Raw genomic sequence first — 14,926 nt, 5'->3', positions numbered from 1 at the left:
TGACAATGTTCCAAGGGCACAATTGGATGGCTCCATCCACAACATGTCAAGCTATCTGTGGAGTGAGCTTGCAGTGCGTCCTTAACGCCGTTACACAAACTGCAACCAGGTAGTCTACAACAGTACATACATAGTACTGTACTATCTATGTAACAATATATAGGCCACCCACTGTGACTACACTGTACCAACTTCTGTAACCATATAACTACAAAGGTTTTAGGCCACATAGTGTATAGTGGGACCACACCTCTCATTGTCTCAACCACCTTAATAAACTCTGGTTTGAGAAGACTACAGGTGAGTGCAGAAAGTAATACAATGGAAACCCATCTTATCCTTTCAGTGGTCATGAGTGGAAGAAGACAATGAGACCGTGGGACAAAGGATTCTATAGATGATATTATGGACGCTGGGATGCCTCTGATAACTCTGAGGCAGTGTTATCATGCATTTCTCACACACACAGACACAAGGTGTCTGCTCTGTACTCATATCACTTTGAAAAAACTACAACTGAATGGTTTGCACTGTTCTGGTCAGGATGTGTATACCCTAGACAAGTACACTGAAGCTTTCAATTAAAACCTGTAATGATACAGGGAGAAAAACAATCATTTCCATTAAGAGAACTCAGGGATCAGGCAGTTGTACTCAGCATTGATAGACGTTTGTCACACAGCCCTATATAAAATACACCACCGAAAGCGTAGAGGTTTTTTGTGGTTGAGGTTTGTTGTTTTCTATCAGTTTCCCTGAAAATCTATGATAGTAAAGTCAAATTTAAATGCCTATTTGCTAATTACATCATAAGTCATAAGGGCAGTGCATGTTGTGGATGGATAAACAACAGGTTTCCCCCTCCATCCACTCTCTACTCTTTGGGGGCCTTCTTCTGGCACACGTGGAGTCTGCTGCGCATAACATGAAACCAACTGTGAGAAATGACTAATGTCACTGAACTTCAATTCATCATCACAGAGATTTGTCAATAGGATCCATAGATGTTTCAACTTGATTGCCTGAAGATCCAAATAAAATTCAATAGGACAGTGGAGCTGTACATACATCGAGTTTAGGGGACAACCTCAGGAGACAACCCTTGCTTTTATTCTATTGGTTTAAAAAACTGATGCTGAACACTATAGGCTAGACTATATGTGCTACTGTATACACACACACACACACACACACACACACACAGACATTCTTTACCACACATGTATGCCATTTCACATACACTAACAAACACAAACAATTAATTATGATACTATTCAATATTCTGCCATATTTGCAGCCTACAACATTGAAGATGTATTTAGTTCAATTTACTTTAGACTACTTAGGTTATTAGAATATTACTAAAATGAGTTAACACATGCAAATATAACATGGTACGAAAAAAACATTCATACTTTTTCAAATGTATTTTTAATGTAGGTCAAAATACAGTACACTTGCACTGAGTTGTGTGTGTAGATTATAAATCCCTTTCCTACCAGGGCTGGGATTTCGGGTTAAATATTCAAAATGGCGGACGGAGGAGCAGCGAGTCAAGATGAGAGTTCAGGACCAGGTAATCATTACAGCATTTTACATATTCATACTTATATTCAAAAACTATTTATCTGAAACCGTTTAGCACAGGAGAAAGGCGACCACAAAATAATGTTGCTGTTGTCCGCATCATCATATCAATTAATTCCCCGCTAGCGGATATTTGACAGGGGGAAACAGGCTATATAGTATTGCAGTGCGACGGCGAAAAATAAATGCATCTAAAAAGACATGCCTACCTTTGTGATTAGACCGCTGTACGCCGCTACATATTCATACCACTGTCTAAAAATACGATTTAGCATATTTTATTAGTAATCGGCGACGTGACTGTTGTTTTTATACATGCCATATTCAGATATTGCTCAAATACTGTAGCTGTGCTAGCTTGATACGGTGGTTAGCTTGGCTGCTATAGCTAGGCGATCGGCTTTGTGTTGATGCTTATTATTGTGGCGTGAACCTTCTTGGAGGATGTTTGCATATTCATTATTTTTTTTTTCTCCACCAACAGTCAGCGGCTGCGCGTACCACACGTTACAGTAACATAATAGAAAGCCGAGAAGCTAACTTGTTTGATGTCGCTTTTATATGCCCATTCTCCCCAGCCTTTGTGTCCGGTGCAGTCGTTGTGTTATTCATGTGGGCCTGTCCGACGGCAGAGAGAATGCTTAGTTCAGCATTTTACATTAATTAACTATTCGACGCAAAATATGTTAAACCTTTTTAGCTTGCCAGTTATAGACAATGTCAATTTCTCATGTTTTTAGATTGAAAAGTAGGCTAAACCATATTTGTTTCATCCATTGTAGGCAGATACAATCTGCCCATTTTCAGCACCTAGTGCGTGAGCTAGTTTCACTGACATCAACAACAGCACTACTTTTCTTTAGCATAAAAGCCCAAACCCTTTATGAAATGTTTAGCATATATTGTCGTTTTTAGGACGTATTGGTCAAACCCTTTATGAAATGTTTAGCATATATTGTCGTTTTTAGGACGTATTGGTTGTGCTGCCTACCTCCTAGGTGTTTTAGCCTTAGTGATGAATAAACGAGTTAAAACTATTTATTTTTAGCCAAAATATAGCTAGCTAAAATAGTTACATAAAAGGCTGTTCCTGCTACCTTAAATACAACTAATAACATGCACGGTCGACACGAGAGAATTTGACCAGGAGACATGCCCTGCCCCAAATAACCGAGAACAAGTGTATCTTTTGTTGCCGCCATTGTCTCGACTTTCGCGATGTGGTTTTCAGAGTTCGGATGAAAGAGTTGAAGTTTCGCCCCAAACGCCCGACTCACTCTTGTCTTGATTTATTTTTTTTGTGTGCGTCTGTATGGGTGGCGTTTGTTTACGCAGTCTGAATATATTAAAAACTTAATTAGAATGCCTAATTCGGGGAGGTTTCCTATATTTAAAAACAGTGCAGTCGAGCTCTCCGCCTCTCTCGTTTAGAATGATTCCCGTATTCAGTGTAGGTTTTGAATGCCGTTTTTTTTTTTAGCAATCCATGTCCGAGAGGCTTAGGTTACCTGTGCCAATGTTTTTCCTGGGGAGAGGTAGCGAGGCCCACTTCCGTGACAGTGAGGGGCAGAAGAGAGGCACAACCCATTAATGTTCTCGGTCTCATTTTGTTTAAAGGGCAGCCAACGGCTCCCACCCATTTTCTTTTCACATTCCGCTGTTTCACCGTGATAATAAACACTCCAGATTAACACAGAGTTCCCGAAGTAACCTACAAATTGTTTGCTCTCGATGTGATGTATTTTATGATGATTTTGATGAACTTTTATGAACATTCTATCTGGCCAGCAAACACATTTTCCAAAAGATTCGTGAACAAGGCCATTTTCTGCTTAGGCTAATGTTTGTGTGTGTCAACATTGTAGTTGTTGGTTACAACATAAGTTTTAAATTATTAAACATATGTTTATTCATATCGCTGTGTTGTGAAACCAGGCTGTCCTTGTCACTGTAAAACATCACTTGGGGTGGTCAATATATTTTTTTGTTGCTTTGGGAAGGATAGTGTGTTTTTTCCCCCTGGTTTACATTCACTTTAGCAGGTTTGACTGTATACTTTCTTCCATCCTAGCCAAAGTTCCTCATCTACTTGTATGTGCCTCCCTATATCAAGGTATTTTGGTACTCTGTCTATCCTACTCTCTTATCACCATTCATAGTGACAATAGTGGTAGGTGGATTGTTTGTCCAGATCTGCAATAGGCTAACTAGCAATCATACCACACATAAAAACATTCAAAGCTGCATCAATTTTCAATATGACTCCACAAGAAGAAATAGGAGTAGCGGAGAGGCAGCGGAGAGGCCAGGTGCATCATTGCGCATTAAATCATTAAAAAAGCTCTCCTATTGATCTTGTTTAGGGACAATACAATCATCCTTCCCAGGCTAGCCTACAACACAACAATGCAATGAATAATTGCATTATTGTTTTCAGGTGAGTACAAAATTCTACTCTAGGCTGCATTGAAAATGTCATTTGAATAACGGCACAAAGTCCCGTGATTTGAATGTTTAATTCCATTTGGATCAGTTACTCTCGACAGTTTATGAGGTCGAGAAAGGCACAGTAGCAGGCCAGTCTGGTTGTATTTTCACTTCTGATACTTTCGATGCTCTGTCTGTTGTGGATCATCGTTCTCCCAAATCGCCCTATAATAATGTGGCCACATGCTCCCGGCAGACCCAGTTATTCAGGATAGCTTAATGCTCTTACTGCCTCCTCTCCAATTCGAGTGGCTATTCCTCGCGCACCTAGAACCTAATGCTTCAATATAGCCAAAATATTTGTAATTTAACTTTTTGACAAATACAAATATTCTCACACTTTGGTCCATAATAGTCTCATCATGTAGACTATACCTGCACTGTATCTGCGAGCGGTTGACTAGAGCGCATGTGGGCACATTCGCTATACCTACGTGACATTTTTAGTGACAAAATCATCAGTAGTTCTAGAGTTGAAAATGCAATGGAAACCCTTTTCAAATGTATTTTTTATTTTGAACATGAGAATTTAATTGAAAAGGTATTTTTTTGTTGTATACTATGTATTTACACACTGACCTTTATCCGCAACAAGTTAATTTGATGGAAACAACTTATTTTTTTGACCAAGTTTACATTTTTTTAATCATTTTTTGTTGTGCGGGTTACAGGTACATTATCCATTTAAATGTTTACGTTTATAACATGTACTCATAGGCTCCCACTCAAAAGAAGAAGGGAAACAATTCCAGAATACATAGAGAGTTTAAGTAAGAATACATTTCAGTATAAACAGGAAAAGAAAAGAAAAACATGTGGTCCTCCACTCCCGACCTTCCATTCCCCCGACCTTCCATTCCCCCAACCTTCCATTCCCCCAACCCCACCCAGCCAACATGTCACCATCCAAAGATTAAAATAGTAATATATAGTGCTGCCTGTCAGCAATAATTGTCTCTGATTAATTGAGAGATTCACAGAGCTATCATCACTAAGTAAATAATAGATACAAAGCATTGAATATTTACATTCATGCACTTCAAAATTAATTTAGTAACCCTTCCCCAGAAGTCTTTATCAGCAGGGCATTCCCACATCACATGTGCCTTCCTCATTTAGGGGACACAGTGAAGAGTTGGGGGAAATTTCATTGTGAAACGTTTCCTTGGTGTTAAATACAGTCTATGAACAAACTTAAATTGTATAAATTGACGGTTCGGATTATGGAATACCAAGGCCATATTTTTCCATAGTCTGTTCCAGTTAAAGGGTTGTTCAGATTCAATTAGATCTGTGGACCATACTTTTTTAATGGCTAGCTTAGAATATGAGCTTTCCAAAAGTTGTTTATACATTATAGAGATCAGTACTTTCAGGAGCCCAGATATATTTTTTAAATAAGTCCAATCATTGGATGGTTCGGTATTTGGGTTTCCCAAGGGACTCCACAGGCCAACATAGATGACCTAAATTGTAAATCTAGAAAAAAGGAGTTCCCTGGTAATGTGTATGTATCTTTAAAATCTTGGAATGTTCTCAAACCATTACTGTCCATGATATCTGCAAGCGCACGGATTCCACATTTGGACCATTGGGGGAAATGCAAAATGTAATTGTGTTAGCAATAATAGGACCAAAGCAAAGTTTACATTGTAACTTCAAATATATATATATATATATATAAGTTTACATTGTTTAAGGGATATATATATATATTATACAATGTAAACTTTATATATATATGAGTGAAGACTACCTCTTCCAGGGCAGTAGGAGACACCATATTTCTTTCTACTCAGCCAGGGGGCTGAAAAATAATGTACAATAATATATATAATATACAACTCTGATGGGAAAATGTACATATCGTTTGTTGTAAATATATTTTAGAATATTTGCATGAAATTTTGTCGCCAATTGGATGCAAACCTAGTTATAGACACCCTAAAGACTCTGGCAATTACGCTTTGATTATGCCTGCACATGAATGGTTCACCAGCAACCGCAAACATCTAAAGAAAAAGCTACAGATCAGCCAAAACAAGCTTGTAAGAATTGTACTTAAACTCATGTGGATGTTGAGCATTTTAAGCAGCTAGGCTGGCTGTCTGTGGAAAAAAGACTAGTATTAATTTACCTTGGTCTAGTCCACAGAATTATCACGGACTCAGCCCCCTGGTAACTATCAAACTATTTTTCCTTTGTTAGAGATGTCTACCAGCATAATACTGGAGCCAGAGACTTTAATATTCCCTGTTTTAAATATAAGAGTTTATCTGGTAAGAACACATTTTTATATTCCGGTGCTGTTGAGTGAAACAAACTACCACAGCAACCCAAAGCCATACTAACCATAATCACTTTTAAAAAATAATGTGAAAATCTGGCTGATGGCTGATGGAGACTTTTGAATGTATCCCTGTAATGTAATGTGTCTGTATCTATGATTTCCCCCCCTGGCTGAGTAGAGAGAGAAATATGGTGTCTCCTACTGCCGTGGAAGAGGTGGTCTTCACTGATATATCCCTTAAACAATGTCAACTTTGCTTTGGTCCTATTATTGCTAACACAATTTCATTTTCACATTCACCCTCCTTACTTCCTCCCAGTTCTACATCTCCACCACCCCCATTCCATCCCGAGAGTTCCAAACATGAATATTCATGAATGTAAACATAGTAATCGTGAATAATGCATTCTGTTCAGTAATAGATGCAGGGAATCAGAAAGGTGTGCATGAAGTACATACAGACGAGCTGTCCTAGAGTGGGAGTTAGAGAGGAGCATGTCATATGCAGATAGAGATGTTCTGTAAATGACTCGAATCAGACGGATAGAGAAGGGCATTTCCATGTAAAAGGACCCATGAGCACCAACATGTGAAGTTCATAGAGCCATATTAAATTGGGTGTCAAATGAAAGCTAAGAGTCTATATTTTGCGGAAATGAAGGCATGTATACATTTTTCAACCATTTTCCATCCTAAAAATGAGGCATAAGTAAATGCTTTGATTTCTGGATAAACAGATGGAAAAAGGTCTTATAAAACATCTACCTGAAAAAGTCTTGAACGGTATCAGAAATGCATCCAAACATAATGATGTTGACGTTAAGACCCCTGCCAACTAATACTTATATTTTGTTTTGGAGAAATTGTTTACCTTCTGTAAGTTTAAGAAATATTGACTTGTGACTTGTAATTCCGTTACAAAAAACTCACATATCTATGAGATATTTTCTAATTCCTCTCCATCATAAGGAGGTAGGATAATACAATTTCACAGTAGTAACAAGTAATGGTAGACCTACCAATTAGTTATAGTGATTTTACTGATTCCAATTTTGTTTATGAATTATTAAGTGATTAAAACTCGTAATTCTAACGGAATTTCCCCCCCAAAATTGAACAGAATTACTGCTACAGAATTGGCTACAATAGTCACAAATTGGGCTGTGTCGGTCATGGAATTTCTTTTCTGTTGGTAATAGTCATGCAAATAACTGCCGGTCTCAAGGTAATTGACAGTTAATTAACATAAACACATTTTAGCATCTCCAGGCCTCCACACATACAAGCCACGTACAAGACGCTTATGCGCATCTTTGGAACATCTACATTTGAAAAAGTCTAGTAAACACCATCACAATAAATTCACAATTTATTTTCAGTCAGGTCTAAAGAAACATGATATGAAGAAAATGTATTTAACTTGAATAGAATGTGAGTTGGCCTACTGTATGTTATCTGGCTATGTGCCATGACATAGGCTGTAATCTCATTTATTTATCATGCTTATAAGTGCAGTGCCATTATTTTATATACAATTATTTATTTTAGTAAGAAGAATACAATAGAAAGGATATTTTTCCCATTCCACAGTGAGTGTTATTATAAAGTTGCCATGTTGAGCGTAAAAGTCCTCATTTGAAACAGGTCCTAAATGTTAGATTTAGAGTTATTTGGAAACTTTAGTTGTGAATGATACAAACCTTAGAATGTCTTAGAAATCAAAACATAAATGGGGGGCATGATGTGACTAAAGGGTATTGATGATCTGACACTTTTCTCTCATCAAGTGATTATATTTTCACCCATCAGACTATCCTCAATTTAATCTGGTCTTTACTAATATGTAAAAATTAGTTTAGATTTAGAATAGCCCATTATCAAATGGGCAGGGGGGAAAAGACATCCGTATGCACTCTAATAACGAATGGAGGCCGCTATCCCGCAGTTAGTTTTTCAATCATGCTGGGTAGGCTACTCAGGTTTTATAGCGGAGCATATGCTTGATATGAACAGCTGAGAAATAAATATAGCAGCAGGTGGGATCCTCTTCTTTTTAGTGGCAACCATCAAACTCTGCTTTCACGTTGCATATAGAAATGTCTGGGCTTATAGGAAGCATAGTACTGAGTTCACACTCAAAGGTGATTACTAGAATGTGTTTAATTTAGCAGTATAGGCTAGCTAGATCAATTATGTACCAAAGGCATCTTAAATCTTTTATCATAATTTGTAGTTTTCCCCCCCGTGTGCGTAATATGCGGTAGGCTATAAGGCTTTGTATTGTATAACGGCACAGTCAATATTTTAATTCCGTTTTTTTCCTGGGCTCGGGCTCATATACGTATGTATAAGCTCTAATATGCATATGGGGGTTTTGAACGAATCATCACCTTAGAAAGCGCTGTCCATTTCGTTGTCAGGCTTTGAAACAACATCCACAACGGCCATGTTTTCCACTCAGTTTCAGCCTGTTGTTCAACTTTTTTCTTCAACTTGATCGATCACAGTGTGGTGAGTTTTAAAAGCATGATACTGTTTTGATGATAAGTGTTTGATGTGATTTCTGATTGCATTTGATGTCCACTGGGCATACTGTTATGTTCAGCTCATAACTGTTTTCTTTGTGTTTCTGTCATCTGGTGGTCAAACCAAGTGTTAAAACAGTTTGTCTGCCCTCTCTCTCTGTCTCTCTCTGTCTCTCTGTCTCTATGTCTCTCTCTGTCTCTCTCTCAATTCAATTCAATTTCAATTCAAGGGCTTTATTGGCATGGGAAACATGTGTTAACATTGCCAAAGCAAGTGAGGTAGATAATATATAAAGTGAAATAAACAATAAAAATTAACAGTAAACATTACACATACAGAAGTTTCAAAACAATAAAGACATTACAAATGTCATATTATATATATACAGTGTTTTAACAATGTACAAATGGTTAAAGGACACAAGCTAAAATAAATAAGCATAAATATGGGTTGTATTTACAATGGTGTGTGTTCTTCACTGGTTGCCCTTTTCTCGTGGCAACAGGTCACAAATCTTGCTGTTGTGATGGCACACTGGAATTTCACCCAGTAGATATGGGAGTTTATCAAAATTGGATTTGTTTTCGAATTCTTTGTGGATCTGTGTAATCTAAGGGAAATATGTCTCTCTAATATGGTCATACATTACTCTCTCTCTGTCTCTCTCTCTCTGTCTCTCTCTCTCTGTCTCTCTCTCTCTGTCTCTCTCTCTCTGTCTCTCTCTCTCTGTCTGTCTCTCTGTCTCTCTCTCTCTCTGTCTCTCTCTGTGTCTGTCTGTCTCTCTCTCTGTCTGTCTCTCTGTCTCTCTCTCTCTCTGTCTCTCTCTCTGTGTCTGTCTGTCTCTCTCTCTGTGTCTGTCTCTCTCTGTGTCTGTCTCTCTCTCTGTGTCTGTCTCTCTCTCTCTGTCTCTCTCTCTCTGTCTCTCTCTCTCTCTCTCTGTCTCTCTCTGTCTCTCTCTCTCTGTCTGTCTCTCTGTCTCTCTCTCTCTTTCTCTGTCTCTCTCTCTGTGTCTGTCTGTCTCTCTCTCTGTGTCTGTCTCTCTCTCTCTGTCTCTCTCTTTCACCCACCCAGTCTTTCTTTCTTTCTCCCCCCCAGTTAATGTCACCTCTTCCAGCTGTTTCTAACACCTACCGTGAGCCCCCTCTCTTTCCATTGACTGTAACCAGCATACTCACCCACTGAGCACCGACCGACACCGGACGTTGAAAGTAGAAGAAATTTGGTCAGTATTCTCTGGCCTTGATGTTATCGTCCACGACCGGACTGGACAAATCTGAACCTATCATATCAAAATAAAATTTTATTGGTCACATACACATGGTCAGCAGATGTTATTGCGAGTGTAGCAAAATGTTTATACTTAGTACAACTTATACTTAGTATAGTACAGGGAGTAGAGTACAGTCAATACAGTAGTATTTATTTATTTATTTTTATTTTACCTTTATTTAACCAGGTAGGCAAGTTGAGAACAAGTTCTCATTTACAATTGCGACCTGGCCATGATAAAGCAAAGCAGTTCGACAGATACAACGACACAGAGTTACACATGGAGTAAAACAAACATACAGTCAATAATACAGTATAAACAAGTCTATATATAATGTGAGCAAATGAGGTGAGAAGGGAGGTAAAGGCAAAAAATGCCATGGTGGCAAAGTAAATACAATATAGCAAGTACAACACTGGAATGGTAGTTTTGTAATGGAAGAATGTGCAAAGTAGAAATAAAAATAATGGGGTGCAAAGGAGCAAAATAAATAAATTAATTAAAATTAAATACAGTTGGGAAAGAGGTAGTTGTTTGGGCTAAATTATAGGTGGGCTATGTACAGGTGCAGTAATCTGTGAGCTGCTCTGACAGTTGGTGCTTAAAGCTAGTGAGGGAGATAAGTGTTTCCAGTTTCAGAGATTTTTGTAGTTCGTTCCAGTCATTGGCAGCAGAGAACTGGAAGGAGAGGCGGCCAAAGAAAGAATTGGTTTTGGGGGTGACTAGAGAGATATACCTGCTGGAGCGTGTGCTACAGGTGGGAGATGCTATGGTGACCAGCGAGCTGAGATAAGGGGGACTTTACCTAGCAGGGTCTTGTAGATGACATGGAGCCAGTGGGTTTGGCGACGAGTATGAAGCGAGGGCCAGCCAACGAGAGCGTACAGGTCGCAATGGTGGGTAGTATATGGGGCTTTGGTGACAAAACGGATTGCACTGTGATAGACTGCATCCAATTTGTTGAGTAGGGTATTGGAGGCTATTTTGTAAATGACATCGCCAAAGTCGAGGATTGGTAGGATGGTCAGTTTTACAAGGGTATGTTTGGCAGCATGAGTGAAGGATGCTTTGTTTCCGAAATAGGAAGCCAATTCTAGATTTAACTTTGGATTGGAGATGTTTGATATGGGTCTGGAAGGAGAGTTTACAGTCTAACCAGACACCTAAGTATTTGTAGTTGTCCACGTATTCTAAGTCAGAGCCGTCCAGAGTAGTGATGTTGGACAGGCGGGTAGGTGCAGGTGTCGATCGGTTGAAGAGCATGCATTTAGTTTTACTTGTATTTAAGAGCAATTGGAGGCCACGGAAGGAGAGTTGTATGGCATTGAAGCTTGCCTGGAGGGTTGTTAACACAGTGTCCAAAGAAGGGCCAGAAGTATACAGAATGGTGTCGTCTGCGTAGAGGTGGATCAGAGACTCACCAGCAGCAAGAGCGACCTCATTGTACTGTATATTGTACTGCACTGAACTATACTCTGCTTTACAGAATTCTACTGTACTCTGCTGTACTGCACTGAACTCTACTGTGCTCTGCTGTACTGCACTGAACTCTAGGGTGCTCTGCTGTACTGAACTACTGTACTGCACTGAACTCTATTGTGCTCTGCTGTACTGAACTACTGTGCTCTGCTGTACTGCACTGAACTAGTGTGCTCTGCTGTACTGCACTGAACTCTACTATGCTCTGCTGTACTGTACTCTGCTGTACTGTACTCTGAGTGTGCTCTGCTGTACTGCACTGAACTCTACTGTACTGCACTGAACTCTACTCTACTCTGCTGTACTGTACTCTGCTGTATTGCACTGAACTCTACAGTTCTGTATTGTATTGTACTCTACTGTTCTGTTCTGTATTGTACTCTACTGTTCTGTATTGTATTGTACTCTACTGTGAAACACGAGGAGAATAACATTCAAATTCAGAATGATGCATTTCTGTGTTGTACAAATTAGGGACCATCATGTAATTCCGTTAGCGGTTGTAAATCCACTTCATTTCTTCAAACTCTAGGTGCCATGTCATAGCTGACACCCCATTATATTTTTTATTTGAACTTTATTTAACCAGGCAAGTCAGTTAAGAACAAATTCTTATTTTCAATGACGGGGCAGAATGACAGATTTGTACCTTGTCAGCTCGGGGATTTGAACTTGCAACCTTCCGGTTACTAGTCCAACACTCTAACCACTAGGCTAGCCTGCCGCCCCTTTATGCAGACATCTTTGTATTTGAATTCAGAGCAAATATTTGACAACGTGGTCGTATTAAAACCCGAGGGGGATTTTACCGTAATTCTGTTATCAAAGTTGGCATCAGCACAGTTCTTCCAATAAATGTGTTTTTTGTACAAATAACAAATATAGCATAGCCAGAGAAAATATATAGCGTAGTTCAGGTATCTTTTAGAATGTACTATAATCAGGGTTGCCAGTGGCCCTGCTTGAAATGGGCTAGCCTACTCAAAAGAGAGGACAGAAATACATGATAGATAGGATCAGACACATCCTTACTCTGTTTACATTTTTTTTTGGGGGGGGGTAACAACTTACTTTTGAGTTGCACCAGCCTACCAACAGCTAGCCTACCTGTGACAAATGGAGAAACATTTGATCACCGTAGTTGTAGAACAGTGGAATGCCTTAATGCAGACACTGTAACATGCTAAGTACTGTTCTAACAAAGTAGTTTAGGCCCATAGGCTCGACTCGACTATGATATTAATGGGAACTTAGCTTGTAGTGTTGCAGTGACTTCCATACCATGGGTGAAGTTAAATGTCAGTGGAATTTGAATATATACTTATTATTCTGCGCTCGCTATGCCTCATGTCACGTTGAATGTCTCCATTCACATGAACTGTTCTGTTATATTCACTCTCAATAAAACCGCGCTAATGAGTTACCTATTTAAAATTCTCTCTGCTAAAATATTTGCATAATGCATTGGTCACGCTCCACATTTGGCTTTTGCAAGACACTAGCAACTGTGTTTTAAATAAAGTGCCTTTCTCCTTTACTTCTAATGTGTGTGTTGATATTTTCCTCTTTGTTTCTGAACCCTTCTGTTTTCTCTCTTTGTTCGGTTTTAAGAGAGGTAGAGTAGTGTACCGGTTTGGAAGGAGGAAGACTGTAGCTTGGTTATCTCTATGATATTTTTTTCTATCAACAAATGTAAGCCCACATGTTGTATTGATTGGTACCATTATATTCTGCCAGGCCCACTTATTCAGAGGCACCAATATTCCACCCTGATTGAACCATTATTTTAATTGTTTTAAATGAACCAGTTTCTGAGAACTGGTTCATGCAGGACATTTCAGTCATTAGCAAAAACAACCTGATATGGCCTTTTTGGTTGAGAAAAACATTGGAGAGTTGGTGGTTGAGACATACTTTCTATGGCTTTGAGAAAGAGGGTTTAAATGTTGTAACCTGGCCTAAATCGGCCTTCTGAAGAAAATGTTTAGTCATATAAGGTTCCTTGGCTGAAAAAGTACTCAAACAAACTAGGCTAATGCCCCCACTGGCTACTGTTTGGTTAGTCCTGACCAGGCCCCAGCATGGCTACTGTTTGGTTAGTCCTGACCAGGCCCCAGCATGGCTACTGTTTGGTTAGTCCTGACCAGGCCCCAGCATGGCTACTGTTTGGCTAGTCCTGACCAGGCCGCAGCATGGCTACTGTTTGGTTAGTCCTGACCAGGCCCCAGCATCACTACTGTTTGGTTAGTCCTGACCAGGCCCCAGCATCACTATTGTTTGGTTAGTCCTGAACAGGCCCCAGCATGGCTACTGTTTGGTTAGTCCTGACCAGGCCCCAGCATGGCTACTGTTTGGTTAGTCCTGACCAGGCCCCAGCACGGTTGCTGTTTGGTTAGTCCTGACCAGGCCCCAGCATCACTACTGTTTGGTTTGTCCTGACCAGGCCCCAGCACGGTTGCTGTTTGGTTAGTCCTGGCCAGGCCCCAGCACGGTTGCTGTTTGGTTAGTCCTGACCAGGCCCCAGCACGGTTGCTGTTTGGTTAGTCCTGACCAGGCCCCAGCACAGTTGCTGTTTGGTTAGTCCTGACCAGGCCCCAGCACGGTTGCTGTTTGGTTAGTCCTGACCAGGCCCCAGCATGGCTGCTGTTTGGTTAGTCCTGACCAGGCCCCAGCATCACTACTGTTTGGTTAGTCCTGACCAGGCCCCAGCATCACTACTGTTTGGTTAGTCCTGACCAGGCCCCAGCATCACTACTGTTTGGTTAGTCCTGACCAGGCCCCAGCACGGTTGCTGTTTGGTTAGTCCTGGCCAGGCCCCAGCACGGTTGCTGTTTGGTTAGTCCTGACCAGGCCCCAGCACGGTTGCTGTTTGGTTAGTCCTGACCAGGCCCCAGCACGGTTGCTGTTTGGTTAGTCCTGACCAGGCCCCAGCACGGTTGCTGTTTGGTTAGTCCTGACCAGGCCCCAGCACGGTTGCTGTTTGGTTAGTCCTGACCAGGCCCCAGCACGGTTGCTGTTTGGTTAGTCCTGACCAGACCCCAGCATGGCTGCTGTTTGGTTAGTCCTGACCAGGCCCCAGCATCGCTACCTGTTTGGTTAGTCCTGGCCAGGCCCCAGCATCACTACTGTTTGGTTTGTCCTGACCAGGCCCCAGCATCACTACTGTTTGGTTGACCAGGCCCCAGCATCACCTGTTTGGCCTGGGTCCCCAGCATCACTACTGTTTGGTTAGTCCTGACCAGGCCCCAGCATCACTACTGTTTGGTTCGTCCTGACCAGGCCCCAGC

At 40.5% G+C, this 14,926-nt stretch overlaps 1 protein-coding gene across 4 annotated transcripts in view; it reads left to right on the top strand.

Moving 5' to 3' along the window:
• The first annotated feature begins 1,530 nt into the window (after positions 1 to 1,530).
• LOC112242335 (POU domain, class 2, transcription factor 1) overlaps positions 1,531 to 14,926 on the top strand; it is a 36,928-nt gene continuing 23,532 nt past the window's right edge. For all 4 annotated transcript variants that reach the window (XM_042319897.1, XM_042319895.1, XM_042319896.1 and 1 more), the window contains exon 1: positions 1,531 to 1,576. In XM_042319897.1, the coding sequence (XP_042175831.1) occupies positions 1,531 to 1,576 (46 nt within the window). The remainder of the gene's footprint in view (positions 1,577 to 14,926) is intronic.

The sequence above is a fragment of the Oncorhynchus tshawytscha genome, linkage group LG03, assembly GCF_018296145.1.
Source record: "Oncorhynchus tshawytscha isolate Ot180627B linkage group LG03, Otsh_v2.0, whole genome shotgun sequence".
NCBI lineage: Eukaryota > Metazoa > Chordata > Actinopteri > Salmoniformes > Salmonidae > Oncorhynchus > Oncorhynchus tshawytscha.
This window is presented reverse-complemented; position numbering and strand designations above follow the sequence as displayed.